This window comes from Mytilus edulis, unplaced genomic scaffold (genome assembly GCF_963676685.1).
Source record: "Mytilus edulis unplaced genomic scaffold, xbMytEdul2.2 SCAFFOLD_615, whole genome shotgun sequence".
Taxonomy (NCBI): domain Eukaryota; kingdom Metazoa; phylum Mollusca; class Bivalvia; order Mytilida; family Mytilidae; genus Mytilus; species Mytilus edulis.
The window spans coordinates 8,300-31,160 of NW_027267581.1; the positions used below are offsets into that span (position 1 = coordinate 8,300).

At 32.6% G+C, this 22,861-nt stretch overlaps 1 protein-coding gene across 2 annotated transcripts; it reads right to left on the minus strand.

Annotated features, from left to right (window-relative positions):
- Positions 1-3,044: 3,044 nt before the first annotated feature.
- Positions 3,045-20,629, minus strand: LOC139505651 (uncharacterized). 2 transcript variants are annotated; one of them, XR_011659811.1, is made up of 5 exons: positions 20,456-20,629; positions 18,954-19,074; positions 12,979-13,185; positions 10,875-11,150; positions 3,045-10,407 (listed from the first exon to the last, which is right to left on the minus strand). XR_011659811.1 is itself a non-coding variant. In XM_071295135.1 (4 exons), the coding sequence occupies exons 1-4, from the start codon at positions 20,509-20,511 to the stop codon at positions 10,959-10,961; spliced, it is 576 nt and encodes a 191-aa protein (XP_071151236.1). In that variant the 5' UTR covers positions 20,512-20,629; the 3' UTR covers positions 3,045-10,958. The 2 variants fall into 2 exon arrangements, 1 of the variants encoding a protein (XP_071151236.1); XM_071295135.1 differs by having other exon boundaries at positions 3,045-11,150.
- Between the last annotated feature and the right edge of the window lie 2,232 nt (positions 20,630-22,861).

Sequence of the window (22,861 nt, forward strand, 5' to 3'; positions counted from 1 at the left end):
AAGTAATCGTTTTTTTAGAGAAGAACCTACTACCACTTCATCAACAGACCACAGCTCACGTGGGGCTCTTGCTTCGTGGCTTATTCTACTATGCACACTAACAATTTGAAACAAAAGGGTTCTCATTTTATAATGAAGTTTGATGTCTTAATAGCTATTGTAGAATGAAGAACAGCAATCGAAAGGTAGTTAAACATTAATGTATGCTAGAAGATATGTTTCAGGTATTTGTCGAACCTGGGACACATGTCGTAGAAAGCTCGCTACAAGGATAGGGCGGCGACTTCGGTGGCGGCGTTATCTACCTGCCTAAAAGCTTTATATTTTAGAAAGTGGAAGACCTGGAAGCTTCATACTTTGTATATAGATACCTCATGTTACGAAGTTCCCGTCTGTCACATGTCCATTGTCCTTGGCCTCATTTTTATGGTTGTGTGACGACTTGAAAATAGTTAAGATTTTTTTTTAATGTTAATTTCTCTCCTATTAAGAGTACTAGTAATATGAGTTATATGATAACTATATTTGGTATGTGCGTACCTTGCAAGATCCTCATGCCCGTCAGACAGATTTCACTTGACCTCAACCTCATTTTTTGATCAGGGAACAAGGTTAAGTTTTGGTGGTCAAGTCCATATCTTAGATACTCTAAGAAATAGGTCTTGTATATTCGGTGTATGGAAGGACTGTCAGGTGTACATGCCCAACTGACAGGTGTTATCTGACCTTGACCTCATTTTCTTGGTTTAATGGTTATAATTAAGTTTTTGTGTTTTGGTCTGTTTTTCTTAATCTGTTTGCAATAGGTTTACTATATTTGATGTATGGAATGATTGTAAGGTGTACATGTCTAGCTGGCAGGTGTCAATTGGCCCTTGAACTCATTTTCATGGTTCAGTGGTTACAGTTAAGTGTTTTGAGTTTTGGTCTTTTTTTCTATTACTATATGCAATAGGTCAACGGATTTGGCTATACTTCTTGGACCTTTTGGATTATAGCTCTTCATCTTTTATATAAGCTTTTGATTTCAAATATTTTGGCCACGAGCATCACTGAAGAGACATGTTTTGTCGAAATGCGCATCTGGTGCAAGAAAATTGGTACCGTTAATATTATTATTTGTTGTATGCAAATATATCATTATGTATTTGTCATTATCGCTATTTTGTGCATTTTGCCTTTGATCTTTTTTTGTGATAATTTTTCAGTTCGTGCTACTTGCTTGAGAAGGAAAATTATAGCTAAAAACTAAGCAGGCACGTGGCGTTGCTAGAATAGCTATAAACAGATTATCATTGGTCATCTCAACTCGATTGCCTTTCTCGATTTCGCCCGTCCCGGTTCAAGCGAGAAAATCAATCTCGTTGAGATGATCAACGATATTCTAAATAAAGTCTCGCAGGTTTAATTGACTTTGATCTCATTTTCACGGTTCATTGCTCAGGTTAATTTTTTGTGTTTTGGTCAATTTTTCTTAAACTATAAGCAATAGGTCAACAATACTTGTTGTATAGAAGAATTATAAGCTCCAATTTGATTTCATTCAACAAATTAATTCATGACCTGCATGTATACGCTTAGAACACGGCAACGTAACAAATGGTGAATATTTATCATCCGTGTAATTTGGTCATAAGGATATTTGCAAACTTTCAACGGATTGCCAATGAGACAACTATTCACAAAAGACCAAAATGACACAGACATTATCAACTATAGGTCACCGTACGTAAGAGTTCATAAAATACAAATATTCCGCGTGGAACACCTCCTTTTGCTTCCTTTATTTTCACCCTTTGGATGGGACCTTCAAATTTAATTTTGCTTTCTAACCGATAAATGCATATACAAATCATGATGCATTTTTTATGTGTACTTTAAGGGCCCTTGATTGGAACAATATTCTTCTTTTTTTCTATCATAGAAATTACAATAAAACTTTCCAACAGGCTGTGTCTACTTAACGTTAACATTAATTGGTACTCGTTTCCCCTGATACATGTTAGACTGAGTCCTTTCGCCTGTAGAGTCTGTTCATCAGAAGTTCACAAAACTGTCAACGTTGCTATTACAAAAGGAGTGATTACATTAATTCAAAATCCATGACCCAAAATTTTTTACAAATGTAGTTTATGTCATAAAACATGAAGAAACAAATTTGGGAAGGGTATAAAAATATAGCAAGTAACACACTGTTCACACTAGCAATATTGACTAAGGTGATCAGACACCACTCTTCATATGTTGTCTTAGGTTAACTCTGCTCACCTTGAACACATATTGACAATGTTTACCTCTGGTCCAGTTACAATGATTCTTTGATCAAATAACACACTCATTTATGTTGGTAACCTCTGGTCACCTCGTACATATATTCATTATGTTGACCTCTGGTCACCTTACTATAATGCTCACATAACACAATCGTTCACTTTGGTTACTTCTGGTCACCAAACACATTCATTGACGTTTTTTACCTCTGGTCGCCCTAAACCGCTATTCATATATTAACTTCGGTTCATGTTTGTAGATAATATCAGTCAGTACTTGAGGTACAGTTAATGTGTACGTCAAAAAAACAAAGCATTTTCAAAGTTTTAATGGTTGCATACAATTCAGTACTCACGAGCGTTGGATGTTTGTAGATCATATTGGTCAATGCTTTAGGTACAGTTCATGTGTATGTCAAGAAGGCTGGGGATTTTGAAAGTTTTAATGGTTGCATACATTAGTACTCACAAGGGTTGTATGTTTGTAGATAATATCGGTCAGTACTTGAGGTACAGTTTATGTGTACGTCCACCAGACATAGCATTTTAAAATTTTTATGGTTGCACAACTTAGTATTCACTACGATTGGATACTTATAGATTATATTGGTCAGTACTTGAGGTACAGTTAATGTGTATGCCAAGAAGACAAAGCATTTTGAAAGTCTTAATGGTTGCATACATTAGTACTCACAAGGGTTGGGTGTTTGTAGATTATATTGGTCAGTACTTCAAGGTACAGTTAATGTGTACACCAAGAAGGAACACAAGGAATAAGATTAAGGTTATACTTATATCTATTCATGTTATCATAGTTTTGTAACAGAAATAAACAGGCCCTTAAAATTACATAGAAAATCTATTCGTAACACCAAGTTCAAAAGACAATGAAAGAAGAAGAACAAAGGCTTCATCAGAACATGACATACAAATTACACTGACTTGGGTCAGACAAATGGATTTTTTAAATAATAACAGCAACAGATTCTATTCCTTTTCAATTAAAAACTAAGATTGGTTTGCTCATTGGGAAAGACTGTCCTGTAACCTTTAGTTAATGACCTTCTACATAATGTAGTCCCTGGTGGAGCGTGGTAGCCTTGACAATCATACCACATTTTCTTGTGTCAATCAAATATTATCAATTAGAATGATTCATTTGATTCATATTTAATTAATCTTTATTGCTTTTAAGAATATTAATCAAAATGATAAACAAAAATTACAAGTATATACATTGTTTATTTCTTTAACATATACATGAATGGGAATATTATAATAAAGAATAAAAATTATAATTATAATGTTTACATATCAACACGAAAAACTGATTACATTTTCTGCAAAAAAAAAAAGTAATAATTCAATCGGTTTATAAATATATATATCTGCTATTAAAATATTTCCAAAATAAAAAGTAATTTCACCCGTTGCCTGCATTAATAATAAATAAGTGCTTATTCAAAAATTACAAATTTATCTTAATCCATAAATTCATTGTGTATATAAATAAGTTCATTCAACTTCAATAAATATAGTTTATATGTATAAGCTTATTCAAAGAAAAATAATGATATAATAATAAACTGGCATCAATTAAATGTAAAATGTTTTTGTACAATGTATAAACAGAATAGATTTGCATAAGTTATCATGTTGACTGAAGTGTATAAGTCCATGAAATGGAAATGCATCTACATAATAAACACATAAATGAAAATTACAATTTTTCATCACAGCTACACCAAAAAAGTTCTTGCCAGCTTATGCTATCTCAAATATTCCGACAACAAAAATCTACCTAAATTCAGGAAAATATCTCATGTCATTCAAATGTTATTAAAATTATTGAACTTAATATATACTTATCTAAGTCCAGTATGTTACATTTTAAAATTGATTATGATTCTATAATGTGTTTTCAAAAATAAATATATCATTCAGTGGTTGTTAATTGCAGGCTTATTTACTTATGAGTTTGTTACTAAATTTTACCAAATCTTGACTTTGATAAAAAAAAAAAATCAACACAGAGCATGTGGATCACTTTACAGATGATTTGTTGTATTAAATTTATTCTTTAAGAAACATTTTTTCTACTAGTATTTACCTATCAGTGAATGTTTGATTTTTGTTTCCCACTCCATTTGCACTGCAAGGTTGATGAAGTTGAAACAAGAGGCCTGGTAGATATTGGAAAATATCAGTGAATTAGTGTTTAGAAGCCAATAATTCAAAAATAGTAAAGGGGAATACACCTTTGTCTACATTGTCAGTATAAAAAGTATATATCATACCAAAAAGCAACATCACAAAAATACTGAACTCAAGAGGAAAATCTAATCAGAAAGTCCATAATCACATGGCAAAATCAAATGACAAAACGCACCAAAAACGAATGGACAAGAACTGTCATATTCCTGACTTGGTACAGGCATTTTCAAATATAGAAAATGGTTTGTCGTCAATAAACAACATAAAAAAATGCAAAAATCGGTGTTCCTTAAAATTACATTATAGGGGCAGCAACCAAACAATGTGTTGTTACGTTTGTAGATAATCTTGACCTGAAAAACAATTTTATCCTATGTCAGAAATGCTCTAAACTCTATTTCTTTGTTAGGTTGTGTAAGAGGGTGAGAGCGAGTTGCTTATTTGATTTTTTTTCACATAAACACATTAATTGTGCGTTTAAATTGAGAATAAGGACATCAGGATGAAAGAAAACAGGTTTTAAAAGTCTGCTAAATACATTTATGTTGTCAAAACGCTCCAGATTACACATATACATATGACTTCTTATGAGAAACACAATTTCTATAACTTGACAATCAAACTCAAATAATAAAACCACATGAAAAGTTATAATAAATTAAATAAAGATTTGTCATGTGTTCAATCAAACAAAAGACTTAATATAACAATGTATAAGATGAACTGCAAAGGAAGCATAAAAATGTGTGATCCAATAGTCTTAAATAAATATATCTCAAATGCAAGTAACTCAAAAATTCATTCGATAGGAATACCACATGTAAAAATATAAATACATCTTTGTATTAACTCAGACTGAAGTATTGATTTATGCTAAAATAAGACCTCACCTAATATGGCTAACACACTTACATTGATTTTTAAAAGTTGCTGCCTATTAATTTAAACCTACAATCATTCTTCAGATTATATGAGAATTGGTTACAGCCAACTTCAGTCATCAATTTTCAAGAAAGAGGATTCAGGCCATGTGGACAAAACAACATGCATACGAAAAGTCGTGTATCGATATCGAATCTACATTGGTCTTCTAGATACTAGATTAGTCCATGTTGATTTTATTAAGTTTAAGATACAATTTCTTGGTAGTGTAGATTTATTTCATTGTCCTGCTCACAAGCAAACTTAAAACTCACAGTAAAACCCAGTAAGATAATATAATTGAAAAAATTAAAACATTTTTTACTTCCATTAGTAAAATTCAATACATTTGTTTCGAGTTTACACTATTCAAGATGGTTTGCACTTGTTGATAGACCTAAAAGCAAAAAGTGCATACATAATTAACTTAAATTTCTGTATTTGTAAAAAACATGACAGAAGACACCATGTTCTTCATTTAGAAAAAGTTTAAGGAATGAATTAAACATTCTTCTTTTAAAAAATTGCACATTTCTTTAAAAATCTAGGCAGATAGTTTTCTGCTACAATCCAACATGGCAGACACCATTTGATATAGCTTAAGCAAATAAACAAAATAGAGTGGACATAATGTGTTTGTGGTAGGTTTTAAATTTTGGATTTTTATATACTCAGATATGATTGGTAATAATATTAATTTTGTAATCAGGAATGCATTTGACACAAGTTCTTCATTGACAAGATCATGAAGATATAATCCTTATTTCACAAAATGGGTGCATTCTTTCAATAATTGGAACAAATAATTTTAAACAATGACTAACTTGTGAAATTTAACCAATACATTTAAAAAAAGACTGCATTTGACATCTTTTCACATATATTATTAAAATAGTAGTCACAGTACTAATTGATATTTTAGTCTGCAAACATGATTCATTCATTAGTTGTTGCTGCAATTAATTGGAAACTAGCTTGCAGTAACTGTGAGTACTCATAGATCAGTACTTTATGTCTCTAGTGTTTTAGTTTAATTTTGTGATGATGTTAAACCACTGTCCTGGCTTAGAGGAGGGTTGAACCCTGTTCAAATTCAGGAGACTTTAATTCCGAGGTTATGTTTTTTTTACTGTCTCAAGGTAACAAGACTGTAATTCAGTGGTTGCACTTGTCTAATACATATGTTTCTGGTTATTGTTTGGTTTTACTTTTTATCAGATTAGGGTCTTTCATAGCTTGCTTTCAACTATGGATTTCTATTTACTTAAACTAAAGTTATAGTGCGAATACCAAGAAAATGCTTATTTGGGCCTTTTTTGGCCCCTAATTCTTAAAATCTTGGGACCAAAACTCCCAAAATCAATCCCAACCTTCCTTTTGTGGTCATAAACCTTGTGTTTAAATTTCATTGATTTCTATTTACTTATACTAAAGTTATTGTGCGAAAACGAAGATTAATGCTTATTTGGGCCCTTTTTTGGCCCCTTATTCCTAAAATCTTGGGACCAAAACTCCCAAAATCACTCCCAACCTTCCTTTTGTGGTCATAAACCTTGTGTTAAAATTTCATAGATTTCTATTCACTGTTACTAAAGTTAGAGTGCGAAAACTAAAAGTATTCAGACGATGACGAAGATGACAATTTCAATGTTGACATTATTTTCCTTTTAATTAGTGAAAACGCCTAGTTCATTATCTTCGCTAGCCAAAGGTTACCATCAACACCCGTTCTCTTCACCCTTGGTGGATTGAGTCAAGATTTGTGATAACAATGTTGCGCCATCTATTGGAAGATTAAAGTCACACCCATTCCAAATACATTATTCTTGACCAATGGTAGAACTTGAACTCTTCAATTTGGAGGTAAAAACATGTAGATTCTACACACTTGGTAAAGCCGGAAACGAAAAATATATGTCAACATTCATGCATTTGTGCATGAGACATACACACAGGAACTTCTAATAGTTGATTAAAAACCTTCAAGTTGTCAATTAATATTTTCATATGTTTAGGGATGTAAAGACTTGTTGCACAATAAACATGTGGCAACTGTTTACAAACACGTCTTACATTTACACGTGTTCATGTTATAGGCGCTTTTTGATTGGATGCAGCGAGTTTCGACTGCAACCAATAACAAGAGGCTGTCACAACGACAGCAAACCAGATTTATTAGCATTTATTTGTGTCCTGGCAATATCACAAGAACCATTACTGATGATTGGTGAAAGTGAAAATCGTCAATATCAAATTTGACCTCTATTTTGTCATCAGTATCAGCATATTAAAATTTGAAAAGCTTAGATTGAATGGTTTGTGAGTAAATGCAACAACGTGAATGGAAACACCATTTTACGATCTTTCAAGAGCCATAACTCTTGAACGGTAAAAGTCAAAATCGTCATTATTGAACTTGAACTCTATTTTGTCATCAGTAACAACATATTAAAATTACATGTTTAGCAAGTACAATTTTTGCAATTGAAAACTCTCTTTAAAAATTTAGTAAATATATAGAATATTTCACCCGTAATATACTGATTAAAATAAAAAAACACTATTTATTAAATAAATTATTTGAATGTGTAGTTACTCAAAAATATAGCATTTTATAGGCGAGTCTGAAGTTTTGTTGTGGCTCAGGTAAAAATAAAATCTGGTCAAGAAAGTTCAATGCATTATATTGTTACTATTTATATATATGTTCCTGCACAATTCATCATCTTAAACAGAAACAAAGTAAGAATTGATTTTATTGTCCATAATAATAGAAAGCAAACTTATATTCAAAGTAAAACACAATCAAGTAGATTATTTTTTGTTTAAATATCACATATTTCTTTTACAAGTTATCTATTAATGTGTATAAATAACTGCCATCATTTTTGCATATGCACAAATAAGAATAACAATATAGATATAAGAACAAAGTCGAATACATTCAGTTAAAATTTAACACCTGTCTTTTAATGCTTTTGTCAATAAACAGAACTCTTAAAGAGCCTGTGTTGCTCACCTGCATCTTTCAGAATGGCCACTTTTAAGTAAAAATCATCATAAAAGGAGAATAACTTTATTAGTTAACTTGCAATTTAAGTCATTTTAACACATTTGTAGATTCTATTCAGCTGAATATTTTTTTGTTTTTAAAGTTTCTATATATCTATTATAGTTTTCAAGATAAAAGGCAAAAAAGAAAAAAAATAGTAATAATTATCATTAAATGGTAAATAACTCAAAAAATTTAATCAAATCAACTAAAGATTTCAGCCATTATGGCTTATCTGTAGATGTTGTCCTGGTGATCATTTTTCTATTACAATTTTTTATCTATCTATATAGTTTTCAAGGAAATAGACAAAACTGCAAAATATTGACTTATTTGTTGATCTTGTCTTGCCAATAATTTTTGCATTTTAAAGTTTTATTTATCATAGTTTTCAAGAAATTGGTAATCCTGGAAAAAAAGGGAAACATCGTCATTAAAGGGCAACAACTTCAATAAGGGGTTGACTGGGGATTTCAATAATGTTGACTTATTTATTAATTTTCTTGTCTTGTTGATCATTTTTGCTATTTAAAGTTTCTGTCTATCTATCATAATTCGAAATAATAGGCAAACATAACTTTTTACTAAACTCAATTAAGGGCAATAACTCGTATAAGAAGTGATCTGACAGTTTTGATGTCAAATGATATTATGTAGATCTCATCATTCTGAAATATTTGTTCCTGCCCAATTTTCTTTATCTATAGCGCTTTCAAGTTAATAGACAAAAATTGCTCTTATATTTTTAGCCATGTGAACCATGTTTGTCGGCAGGCAGGTTGAGATGACACACTTTTTAAAATAGATATCCCGTTGATAATTTTTGCCATGTTTGGTTAAATTTGGTTTAGTAGTTGCAGAGGAGATGATCTATGTATAATTTAACAGAAGACGACAGTTGACAATAAGTGATGTCAAAAGCTCACAGTGGACCTCGTGCCAGGTGAACTAAAAAGGCAAATAGTAATAAAATCTGTATGTATGGTTAAGAGAAAACAGGTTTACAAATAAATAAGATGTTTACTGTAAATATACTTTTATATGTCAGGGCTGGGCTGATAGATGTTACATGATGGTAATTTTTATACAAGAACGGTAAAAGTGACGCCCCAAAAATTGAAACATGATCTGTGTTTTGTGGTAATTGGCATTGTGCATATAAGAGGGGCGAAAGATACCAGAGGGACATTCAAACTCCTAGATCAAAAATAAACTGACAACGCCATGGCTACAAAAGATAAAGACAAACAGACAAACAATAGTACACAAAACACAACATAAGATTCATAACATTTGGTTGAGGCAAACTAAAGTAAGAGAAGGGATACCAAAAAGTCAACAATTTTTCCATTTGTAGAAGGGCATAACTTTAGAACAGTAAAAGTGACGCCACCAAAATTCAAACTTGATCTGTGTTTTTGTGGTAATAAGCATTGTGTATAAATTTCATAACATTTGGTGGAGGCAAACTAAAGTTAGAGAAGGGAAACCAATTTTGGGACGGACGTACAGACGGACAAGGGTTAATCGCAATACCCCCTCCGCTATGGCGGGGGCATAAAAATTGATCTGCACTGATTTTTCAAACTTGTTCTAGACATTGCTGACCTTCAATATAAATTCTATAAATATCTTGCAAGAATAGTACACAGGAGAGCACTTACAAGACTGGATGGATGCAGGGTATTTCTATGTCCCTTGCAATGTGTCAAACAGGGGATGATAAGTAATGGATAATAGATGAATTTCACCATTCTTGCATTTTCTAGTACATTTCCTATGTCACAATAATGTTAATATATATACATATCTTTATATCTAGCTCTGAAAATAACTCTGATGCTGTATAAATAAACTTTTTGTTGCTTTGTTCTTGAATTACAAAATGTTGTGGCAACAATTTCACTAAGATTTTGTACTAAAAAATAAATGTATTTTAAGAGATTCCACCTCTAGGTGTAATACCATCATTGATTTTCCCCTATTAGTCTTTGTTAAATTTGCACTTTTCAAAAAATTGTGCAGAATTTATCTTTGTTTCAAATAAAGAAATACTTGGCATGAGTAAAGTTTTATCCTGTCCAGTTCTATAGAAAAAGTTTCACATAACATTTCATTGCATATAAGAAAATAAAAATCATTGGAAGTTAACCAATCAAATTTCTCCTCTTATTCTATCTGTGTACAAGGTTTAGTAACCATGTAACCTCAAGATTACAAAATTTTCTATAGAAATCACAAATAAAAATAATGGTGTTTTGAAATACCCAAGACATATGTTTATGACACAGAAATAGTTTTACTGCAATAAAATGTAGGATTAATTACCTACAACGGTCAAATTCAAGGGAATATTTTTTAAGACCTACTTTCGTATGCAACCAGATGTGACGTACCATGATTTGGTGGTATTACACCTCTATATTCATTACTATGAATCAACTTTGGTATTCACTTTAGCTTTGATAGGGTGAGCAGATTCTAGTAACACAAAAGGCAGATTATACTTTTGGTATTCCTAATCTTTGTCGGTTTCCTAAACGTAGAAAAGCTTTTATCAGCTGGCTCCTCTCCCTTGCCTTTAATATATCATAAGGTCCAATAAAATGCAGAGTAGCTTTGTCTTCTGGACCTAATTTATCTTTGATATATGTACAATACCTGGGTGATGTAGACAGGCATGTTATCAGTATCTGAAAAGAAAAATCAGTTATACTTAATTAGTATACCACTAGAAAGTTACTTGTTACCTGCCCAAGAGATGGTATAAAAGACACTTTAAACTGATATTTGTGAATATAGCACACTGGAAAAAAAGTAGAAGTACCCAGTGATCTTGCTCCACAAAATGATAAACCCTTCCCCTTGCAAAGTCCATGATTTGCTAAGGGGAAACCCTAAAAATAATTTTAATAAAAAAATTAAAGAACCTCACATACCCCACACCCCCACATTGTCACTTGACAAACAAAATCTCACCAGATTCCTAAGTTCAAAGACTCATAACTCTACAAAAGTCAACTGATAAAAATTTTCTTGTGGATATGCACAATTAACATATTATGTCCTCATAAACTACAAAGTTTCAACTGTTGCAGTAGTATAATTGGGCCAAAATTCTAAGTTCTAAGGGGCATAACTCCTAGAAAAAAAATTGAATCGTAATTTCCTGCAATAAGTTCATCTACATAGTATGTCCTTATTATCTACAAAGTGTCATGAAATTTTGTTGTGTGGTTTCAGAGAAGTTGCAATGACAAACTGTTGCAGTAGTATATTTTGGCCAAAATTCTAGGTAAAAGGGGCATAACTTCTAGAAAAAAATTGAATCGTAATTTCTTGTCGATATGCACATCTACATAGTATGTCCTTATTATCTACAAAGTTTCATGAAATTCTGTTGTGTGGTTTCAGAGGAGTTGCGATGACAAACTGTTGCAGTAGTATATTTTGGCCAAAATTCTAAGTTAAAGGGGCATTACTCCTACAATAAAAATTGAATCGTAATTTCCTGCCGATATGCACATCTACATAGTAAGTCCTTATTATCTACAAAGTTTCATGAAATTCTGTTGTGTGGTTTCAGAGAAGTTTGGATGACAAACTGTTGCAGTAGTATATTTTGGCCAAAGTTCTAAGTTACAGGGGCATAACTCCTACAAAAAAAAAATCGTAATTTCCTGTCGATATGCACATCTACATAGTAAGTCCTTATTATCTACAAAGTTTCATGAAATTCTGATGTGTGGTTTCAGAGAAGTTGGGATGACAAACTGTTGCAGTAGTATATTTTGGCCAAAATTTTAAGTTAAAGGGGCATAACTTCTACAAAAAAAAAAATCGTAATTTCCTGTCGATATGCACATCTACATAGTAAGTCCTTATTATCTACAAAGTTTCATGAAATTCTGTTGTGTGGTTTCAGAGAAGTTGGGATGACAAACTGTTGCAGTAGTATATTTTGGCCAAAATTCTAAGTAAAAGGGGCATAACTCCTACAAAAAAAAATTCGTAATTTCCTGTCGATATGCACATGTACATAGTAAGTCCTTATTATCTACAAAGTTTCATGAAATTCTGTTGTGTGGTTTCAGAGAAGTTGGGATGACAAACTGTTGCAGTAGTATATTTTGGCCAAAATTCTAAGTTAAAGGGGCATATAACTCCTACAAAAAAAAATCGTAATTTCCTGTCGATATGCACATCTACATAGTAAGTCCTTATTTGTTGTGTGGGGTATAATTAACTGCTGACACAGAGAAATGTCTTGCTGTCAGCAGAAAATTCTGAAAAAGACAATTTGAGGGACAGCAGCATTGACAATTAATACAAAGTCGCTAGACCATGACATCGGGACAGGGCATCCAAATAACTAAACTGATTTGTACTGATAGTAATGCAATTTTATAGAAAATATCATTTATCTATCAAAAGGGATCATTAATTTTACTGGACTGAAAGTGTTAATCATTTAAGAGTTGATCGAAACATTTTAATCAATTAGCTATATATTAACATTACCTTTGTCTCATGGAGCAAAAGGCCAAGACATTCTTTTTTGAAGCAAGAATTGCCTAGTCCAATGATCAGCTGTCCAACATGTTGGCTAAATCCTCTTATCTTTGATGGATCCATAGTTTGAAGTGTCTCCTTATCAATAGCCTCTGGTTTTTGTCTAGTAACATGAATCTTTTGATCAACTAATGAATCATTGGTTGAAACTTTAACCTAAGAACAAGGAAAACCATATAGGACCCACTAATTCATAATTAATAACTACTGTACATTCAGAAATTATTGCAAGGTTTCTTTATACAAATAATTTGACTGGTTTAATATCGCAATAATAACTAGAGGCTCTTAAGAGCCGGTGTTGCTCACCTTGGTCAATGTGTTGCAGTGCATATTAAACAAAGGACACTCTACATTATTTAAGACAAGAATAGAATTCATGACAAAACTCTCTGTTTTTGTGTCAGTGACTTGTTTGTAGAACTTACTTTACTGAACATTCTTGCTTACAGTTATCTCTATCTATAATGAGCTTGGCCCAGTAGTTTCAGAGCAGAAAATTTTTGTAGAAGATTAACTCCTGAAGTGGTCAATTGACAATTTTGATCATGGTGACTTATTTGTAGAGCTTACTTTGCTGTTTACAGTTTATCTCTTTCTATTATAATATTCAAGGTTATAACCAATAAACTGCTTCGCTGAGCGCAGCTGGATACGCCCCCAGAGGTCCAACCCTGAACAGTTGGGGCAAAAATGGACACAATATTCAAGCTTGATACAGGTCTGAATTTGGATTGTAATTAAATATTTGACATATTATAGGTTTCTGAATAAATGTAGCCAAAGAACTTGGAATTGGTTATATGAATAAAACCCCAAAACTTGGAAACGGTAATTCTGAAATTTATAAAAAATGAAAGGGAGCTCACGTCAATAGATATAAACAATTCACCAAAGTTTCATGCATATTGGTTAAAGCTTTTTTGAGTTAATGTCCGACATATTGACGAAGGACGGACGGACAGACGGTCAACGGTATACCATAATACGACCCGTAAACGGGCATAAAAAAACTGCAAAATTTCCTTAAAATTAACAATTCAGGGGCAGCAACCCAACAACAGGTTGTCTGATGCATTTGAAAATTTCAGGGCAGAAAGATTTGTACCTGATAAACAATTTTACTCCTTCTCAGATTTGCTCTAAATGCTTTAGTTTCAGATATATAAGCCAAAATCTGCATTTGACCACAAGGTTCTATTTCTAGCCATGGCAGCCATCTTGGTCAATGGGTGTGGTCATCGGATACATTTTTTAAAGAAGATACCCTAAGCATAATTTAGGCCAAGTTTGGTTTAATTTGGCACAGTAATTTCAGAGGAGATTTTTGTAAAAGACTACAATAAAATGCTCCGCTGGGTGCAGCTTGATACGACCGCAGAGGTCGAACCCTGAACAGTTGGGGCAAGTATGGACACAACATTCAAGCTTGATACAGCACTGAATTTGGATTGTGATTAAATATTTGACATAGCATAGGTTTCTGACACAGAATGAATGTGCTCTAAGAACTAAAAAAATTTTTAATTTACCTATTCAAACCATATCATTATCATTTGCTTTTATATATAAATCATAAATAACCAATTTAAAATGGAAAATTTTAAAGAAGAAAAAAGGGAAAAAAAATCCCCCCCCCCTAATTTTGTGAACCCCCTTATGATTCATCACCCCCAAACTCAATACCAGCCTTCCCTTTGTGGTATGGTACCTTGCAGTACAATTTCATAGAGATCTATACACCTGAACACAAGTTATTGTCTGGAAACTAGAACCAGATGCTCCACAGGGCGTAGCTTTATACGACCGCAGAGGTTGAACCCTGAACGGTTGGGGCAAGTATGGACACAACATTCAAGCTGGATTCAGCTCTAAATTTGGATTGTGATTAAATAGTTGACACAGCATAGGTTTCTGACACAGAATGAATGTGTTCTAATGAACTTAAAATTTTTGTTTTCTCTTACAGCAATTCACTATGCTGTTGAATATTAATCCTCTCAAAAAATGTTTGAAGAAATTTTCTTTTTATTTATGAAATTTCAAATGAGAAAATGGAACCTAATTTTTTTAATCACATCCCCCTTTCCCTTATTCCAAAACTAATCTCAATTAAAATTTCTAATGGAGTTTGCAACAATAACTACTCATTTAAATACATCATAAAATATTAAGATGTAAACAAAACTGCTTGTTATCACTGAATGGTAAAGATTATTTTAATTTATTAGTTGGTAGTAAAAAGTGAATATACATTGTATATTGTATATAACAAAGATTTAAGTTGATTCTGGACAAAGAAAGATAACTCCAATTAAAAAAAATTCTTGCTATTGCACAACATTGTGCAATTAGATATTTCTTGCTTACTATTCTGGACAAAGAAAGATAACTCTAATTAAAAAAAAAATTGCTATTTCCCAATATTGTGTAATTAGATATTTCTTGCCATTGCGCAATACTGTGCAATTGAAAAGACTTGCTATTGCACAATACTTAATATAAAAATTTTAGATCCTGATTTGGACCAATGTAGACCAATTTGAAAACAAGACCAAAAATGAAGAATCTACATACACAGTTAGATTTGGCATATCAAAGAACCCCATTTATTCAATTTGTGATGAAATCAAACAAAGTTTAATTTTGGACCCCGATTTGGACCAACTTGAAAACTGGGCCAATAATCAAGAATCTAAGTACATTTTTAGATTCAGCATATCAAAGAACCCAACCGATTCATTTTTTGTCAAAATCAAACTAAGTTTAATTTTTGACCCTTTGGACCTTAATGTAGACCAATTTGAAAACGAGACCAAAAGTTAAGAATCTACATACACAGTTAGATTCAGCATATCAAAGAACCCCAATTATTCAATTTTGATAAAATCAAACAAAGTTTAATTTTGGACCCTTTGGGCCCCTTATTCCTAAACTGTTGGGACCAAAACTCCGAAAATCAATACCAACCTTCCTTTTATGGTCATAGACCTTGTGTTTAAATTTCATAGATTTCTATTTACTTATACTAACGTTATGGTGCAAAAACCAAGAAAAATACCTTTTTGGGTCCCTTTTTGGCCCCTAATTCCTAAACTGTTGGGACCTAAACTCCCAAAATCAATACCAACCTTCCTTTTGAGGAAAAAAACATTGTGTTTAAATTTCATAGATTTCTATTTACTTATACTAACGTTATGGTGCAAAAACCAAGAAAAATGCTTTTTTGGGTCCCTTTTTGGCCCCTTATTCCTAAACTGTTGGGACCTAAACTCCCACAATCTATACCAACCTTCCTTTTGTGGAAAAAAACATTGTGTTTAAATTTCATTGATTTCTATTTACTTAAACTAAAGTTATTGTGCGAAAACCAAGAACAATGCTTATTTGGGCCCTTTTTTGGACCCTAATTCCTAAAATGTTGAAACCAACACTCCCAAAATCAATCCCAAGATTTCTTTTGTCGTCATAAACCTTGTGTCAAAATTTCATAGATTTATATTAACTTAAACTATAGTTATAGTGCGAAAACCAAGAAAATGCTTATTTGGGCCTTTTTTGGCCCCTAATTCCTAAAATATTGGGACCAAAACTCCCAAAATCAATACCAACCTTTCTTTTGTGGTCATAAACCTTGTGTTAAAATTTCATAGATTTCTATTCACTTTTACTAAAGTTCGAGTGCAAAAACTAAAAGTATTCAGACGACGACGACGACGCAGACGACGACGCCAACGTGATAGCAATATACGACGAAAATTTTTTCAAATTTTGCGGTCGTATAAAAATGCCTGTTTTTTGGCCTCTTTTTGGCCCCATATTCCTAAACATTTAAAGTAATTACCCCCAAACTCAAACCCAGCTTTCCCTTTGTGATATGGAACCTTGTAGTACAATTTCATAAAGATCCATACACTTACACACAAGTTATTGTCATGACTCTAGAAAAATGCTTGTTTTTTGCCCCTTTTTTTGCCCCTAATTCCTACAATTTTGAGGCAATTACCCCAAAATCAATCCAAACATTCCCTTTGTGATATGGAACCTTGCAGTACAATTTCAGAGAGATACATACACTTGCACAAGTTATTGTCTGGAAACTAGAAAAATGCTTATTTTTGGCCCCTTTTTCCTAAACGTTTTGGGCAATTACCCCCAAAACTCAATTCCAGCTTTCCCTTTGTAATATGGACCCTTGTAGTACAATTTCAGAAAATTCCATACACTTACACACAAGTTATTGTCATGAAACTAGAAAAATGCTTGTTTTTTGCCCCTTTTTTAGCCCCTAATTCCTAAAATTTTAAGGCAATTACCCCCAAAATCAATCCAAACATTCCCTTTGTGATATGGAACCTTGTGGTACAATGTCAGAGAGATCCATACACTAACACACAAGTTATGTCAGGAAGTTACAAAAATGCTTATTTTTGGCCCCTAATTCCTTAACTGTTTGTACCATAATCCCCAAAATCAATCCCAACTTTCCTTTTGTGGTATCGAACCTTATGGTAAAATTTCATAGAGATCCATTCACTTAAACTAAAGTTAAGAGTGCGAAAACCAATCGGTCTTCATAGACTAAATGTAGTTTTCATGATTTTAAACACCATTTTATATGATAAAATAAAGAATTTATCAGATTTGAGAGGAGTATAGAGATAAAGGGTTACTTTGAAAATAATGTCAAAAATATTACTTGAATAAGTTATTTTTAACATTTTTGAAAAAAAATAGAAATTACACTTACCTATTAAAGGCACATAATTGAATTAGGTTACAAATTATAAATAACTTCAGGTCTTAATTAATTCACAAGTATCAATCTATTTATATCAGTCTACCTTCAAGATTTTAGAGGAAAATGATAATTTAATAGTCCCAAGAGACCAATCTTTGACCCAGAAGCGTTGGTATGTAAGATAAGTGTGTGGGAAAGTTAATTAGTGTTTCTGAAGAATTAGTTTTTATATATCAAGGGAAAAATAACCAGATAACTGTGAAAATTATTTAAAGCTAGTAAAATCTGTATTCTTAAACACCTATAAAAATAATATTTAGAAAAATAACTTGTATAAGTTATATTTAAATTAGCCTCGTTTTCAACATTACTTGTATAGGTAATTTTAATTGTTACTTGTTTAAGTAATGCCCCTGACTGATCTATTATAATATTCAAGATAATAACAAAAAACTGCAAAATTTCCTTAAAATTACAAATTCAGAGGCAGCAACCCAACAACGGATTGTCTGATGCATCTGAAAATTTCAGGGCAGATAGATCTTGGCCTGATGAACATATTCACCCCTGTCAGATTTGCTCTAAATGCTTTAGTTTCAGAGATATAAGCCAAAAACTGCATTTTACACCCATGTTCTATTTTTAGCCATGGTGGCCATCTTGGTTAATGGGCGGGGTCATCGAATAGTTTTTTTATAACTAGATACCCTAAGGATGATTTAGGCAAAGTTTGCTTTAATTTGGACCAGTAGTTTCAGAGGATATGATTTTTGTAAAAGTTAAGGGACGACGATGATGATGGACGCCAAGTGATGAGAAAAGCTCACTTGGCCCTTTGGGCCAGTTGAGCTAAAAATTGCATTCTGATATCTGATACATAGTTCTGTATGCAGATTTCTTAAGTCTAGTCTTGTAAGTGCTCTCCTGTGTACTATTTTTGCCAAATATTTAAAGAATTTATATCGAAGGTTTATATCAGATGGCTTAAAATTTCTCCACTGATTTTTTTCAAAAAACTAAAATCCATGAACATGTATTGTAGCTTTTGCTCATACCACATGTACCACGAAAATATAAGTACTTTCACAGTTTTTGAGTTATATGTTTTACAATTGGAAATGAAAATTAATTGTTGACACACAAGCCTGAATTTTTTTTACTTTATTTATATATGAAGAAGTACCTCTGCAACTGTCATTATCTGTATTACATCAGGCATTTCATTTGATGAAATTCTGAAAGTTAAGTCTGGAACTGCCACAACACGTACATCCTTGATCATGGTTTCCTCGACCAATCCTATACTACAAAAAGAACCATTTTCAAAATTAACCTTTCATCATTTTCATATACAGGGTACCAGGATTTGATGATTTAGGTCGAGTCAATCGATTGCGATCTTGTTTTAATCAGTTATTTAAGGTGGTTACAATATTTCATGGATTTTAAATATGTCAAGGGCTAAATATTTTTGTGAGGTTTTTTGTTGATGCTTTTCTTGTCACTGATTTTGATCTTCCTAAATGTTTATAGGACAAGGTACAATTTGGGCTAAAAGTGAAAACTGTATGACTGGCATGAGGACCTTGCAAGGTACACACATTCCAAATATAGTTATCCTATTACTTAGAATAAGAGAGAATTCAACAATACAAAAAATTTTAACTTTTTTTTCAAGTAGTCACTGAACCATAAAAATGAGGTCAAGGACATTGGACATGTGACTGACAGAAACTTCGTAACATGAGGCATCTATATACAAAGTATGAAGCATCTAGGTCTTCCACCTTCTAAAATATATAGCTTTTAAGAAGTGAGCTAACACCGCCGCCGCCGTAGCCGCCGCCGTAGCCGCCGCCGGAACACTATCCCTAAGTCGAGCTTTCTGCAACTAAAGTCGCAGGCTCGACAATAAAACCACTGCAAGCAAAACGCATTTTTATTGTGCCATTCTTTAATTCTTATCTGGTGTCTATTTGAAAGCAGAAGTCATTGATATCATCTTTCACTGTGGATAGACAGGATAATGTTCCATGTCTTGGGCATTCGTCTTTACCAAACATAATACCTTTATTTCCTGCAGATGTTGTTTGATCTGTTTTAGAATCCTGCAACCAAAACCAGACGTCTTTAATCATGTTTTCAAAAATTAAATTGCCATAAAAGTTATTGCCTTTATTGAGGACATATTATTGCTAAAAGTTTTGAGATGTTCTGGTGTTTTAAAGTGGACACGCTTTGCAAATAATAATAATTGAACACCTTTGGATCATTTAGGATTTTGAGGACACGTTTGGGCATTGTTGGGGAGATTGACACTTTTGGAAGTGTTACATATACATTGTATCATGTCTGTCTGAATTTCAAAATTATAAAAGAAATAACATTTTCATTCCACTAATTAAGCTTGCTCATGTTGTTTCAATTCTTGTTGTTAGCAAGATGTTGGTAAGGAATCTTACTGCTATTCTCAATTTAAAAAAAACAAGATCTTACTGGTTTTACATGTATGTACATGTATTGTAACACATAGTCCAGCAATGTGAAAAAAAAACCCTGAAAAGTCAGTCCTCATTCTGCAGTATGTTAAGGTTAAGCACAAAGTGGTTAAAGAAACAGTCTTGTCAATAGTCCATGATAGTAATGGTCAAAATTTATTTTCACCATATTTTTTAAAGAATTTACCTTCCCTTTAGGTTACACATTCTGCAAAACTTCTCCAGCATTGTTGTGAACCTCATTTCTTCCACTGTTCTAGAAGTCAACAACAAATCATAAAGTATTTCTTTTAGGTCATTTTGAAAGTCATGTCTTCCAGCTTCAATATGATGTATCAAAACTCTGAAAAAAAAATCCTAATTATTTATATAAGAACTGGACACTGCTTAGAGGTTGCATAGAATCTGCTGTCGATTTGGAAACTTGTTCTATAATCTATTATTAAGTCAGACTTGGTGTCTATTTGAGTCGTACCTGTACATATATATATATGCAAAATCAAATAAATGGGGAATATGTCTATGGGACACAGATGATGCCCCCGCTAGCATATCATATAAAGTTATAAAGGGCAGGGTTTTCCCCGAGTCAATTATTTTTTTCACCAACTTACATAAATATATTTTTCGTTTAAAATGTTCCTTCTTTCTAACTCCCCCCCCCCCCCCCCCCCATTTACTTTTAAAAGATACTATAAAAATAGCAATATAGACATCATAATTTTGACTTCTGGGACACAAGATTCATCTTCAAAAGTTTATCGGATATACATTTCCCTTCCAGTTGAAGGATAAAGACTAAAGGCAGAGACTTTTCTTACTTTTCAACAGGTTTTGGAACAACCTCCAAATGTGGGATATATCCCTTAAATAAGGGGACTGTCCCTCAGACAAGGGATCATTTTGCTGTTGTAGAAAAGTAAAAAGAAAAATTTAGCTTTTTTTTAACTTAAAAGGGGAAAAATTCATTATATTTGGAACAACTTTTCTTAAAGAGGGGTCCACTTATTTTTAAAAATAAAGAAGATACATGTATAAGTCCAGGAATATTACAAAATTCTTGGACATGTTTTGACCATATAATACCAGATAGTTGTATAGTTCTTTGGGAAAAGTTTCTTCAAATGATATGAATATGTGCCCTTTTGTACTAAGAAGTGGTTTTTACAACAAAACATTTTTTTTTTATCACTTGAAATTGATCCCTGATTTAAGGGATAGTTATTACATTGAAGGGTTACTTATTTGAGGAGTTGTTCCCAACCTGTTGAATATATTTCTTCATAACAACAGTTTTCTTTTCTGGACCATCGTAAATGAAAAAGTTGAGACGTAAAAATATGCTTGAAACACGTGCGTCGCCAAAAACGAAAAATAAATAAGATGGATGAAATCAAATCATTATGTATATTTCTTTCGCCAAATTCTTTCGCAAATGATGAATTTTAATGGCCACAATTTTTATTTTTTTGCAAAATGCGAAAATGGAGAACGCCAGCGGTAACCTTGAAAGGGACATAACTGAAGAACAGTAAAAGTGACGCTACTCAAATTTGTACTTGATCTGAGTTTTGTGGTTATATGTATTGTGTATAAGTTTTATAACATTTCGTTGAGGCAAACTGAAGGTAGAGAACAGAAACAAAAAATTCAGCAATTATTCCATTTGTAAAGGGGCATAACTCTAGAACAGTAAAAGTGACACCACCAAAATTCAAACTTGATCTGTCATGTCTGTATTTTGTGGTATTAAGCATTGTGTATAAGTTTCATAACATTTGGTTGAGGCTAACTTTAGTTAGGGAATGGAAAGGAAAACTAGTATTTTTTCCATTTGTAAAGGGGCATAACTCTAGAACAGTAAAAGTGACACTACCAAAACTCAAACTTGATCTGTGTTTTATGGTAATAAGCATTGTGAATAAGTTTCATAACATTTGGTTGAGGCAACCTGAACTAGATTTGATTTGATTTTTGGTGTTTTAACGCCACTTTTAAGCACCGCTTTTGGCCAATTTTTATTGGTGGAGGGAGACGGAGTGCCAGGAGAAAAACCACCGACCTGTGATAGGAAAACTGACAATCCTAGTCAATTTAGATTGGAGTCTAGTGCACCCGCACAAGCGGGATTCGAACTCACAACCTCAGTGTTGACTGGCTAGTGATTACAGTAGTAACTACTTAGACCACTCGGCCACTGAGGCCCCTCCTAAACTAGAGAACGGGAATGAAAAAATTCAGCAATTTTTCCATTTGTAAAGGGGCATAACTCTAGAACGGTTTAAGTGACGCCACTGAAATTAAACTTGATCTGTGTTTTGTGGTAATAAGCCTTTTGTAGAAGTTTTATAACATTTGGTTGAGGCAAACTAAAGTTAGAGGACGGAAACCAACTTTGGGAAGTAAGCCAAAATATTTATCAAATGGAATTTATTTTAATATGTTGCATTAGAATGGAGATATCTGTATTGTATTTCGTTGCTAGCTCAGTATATAGGTAAACTCAATTTGTGACAGTCAAATCTACGTTTCACGAAGGCCAAGCTTAAAATACAATACAGATATCTCCCAATTACAGATATTTGAATTTTAA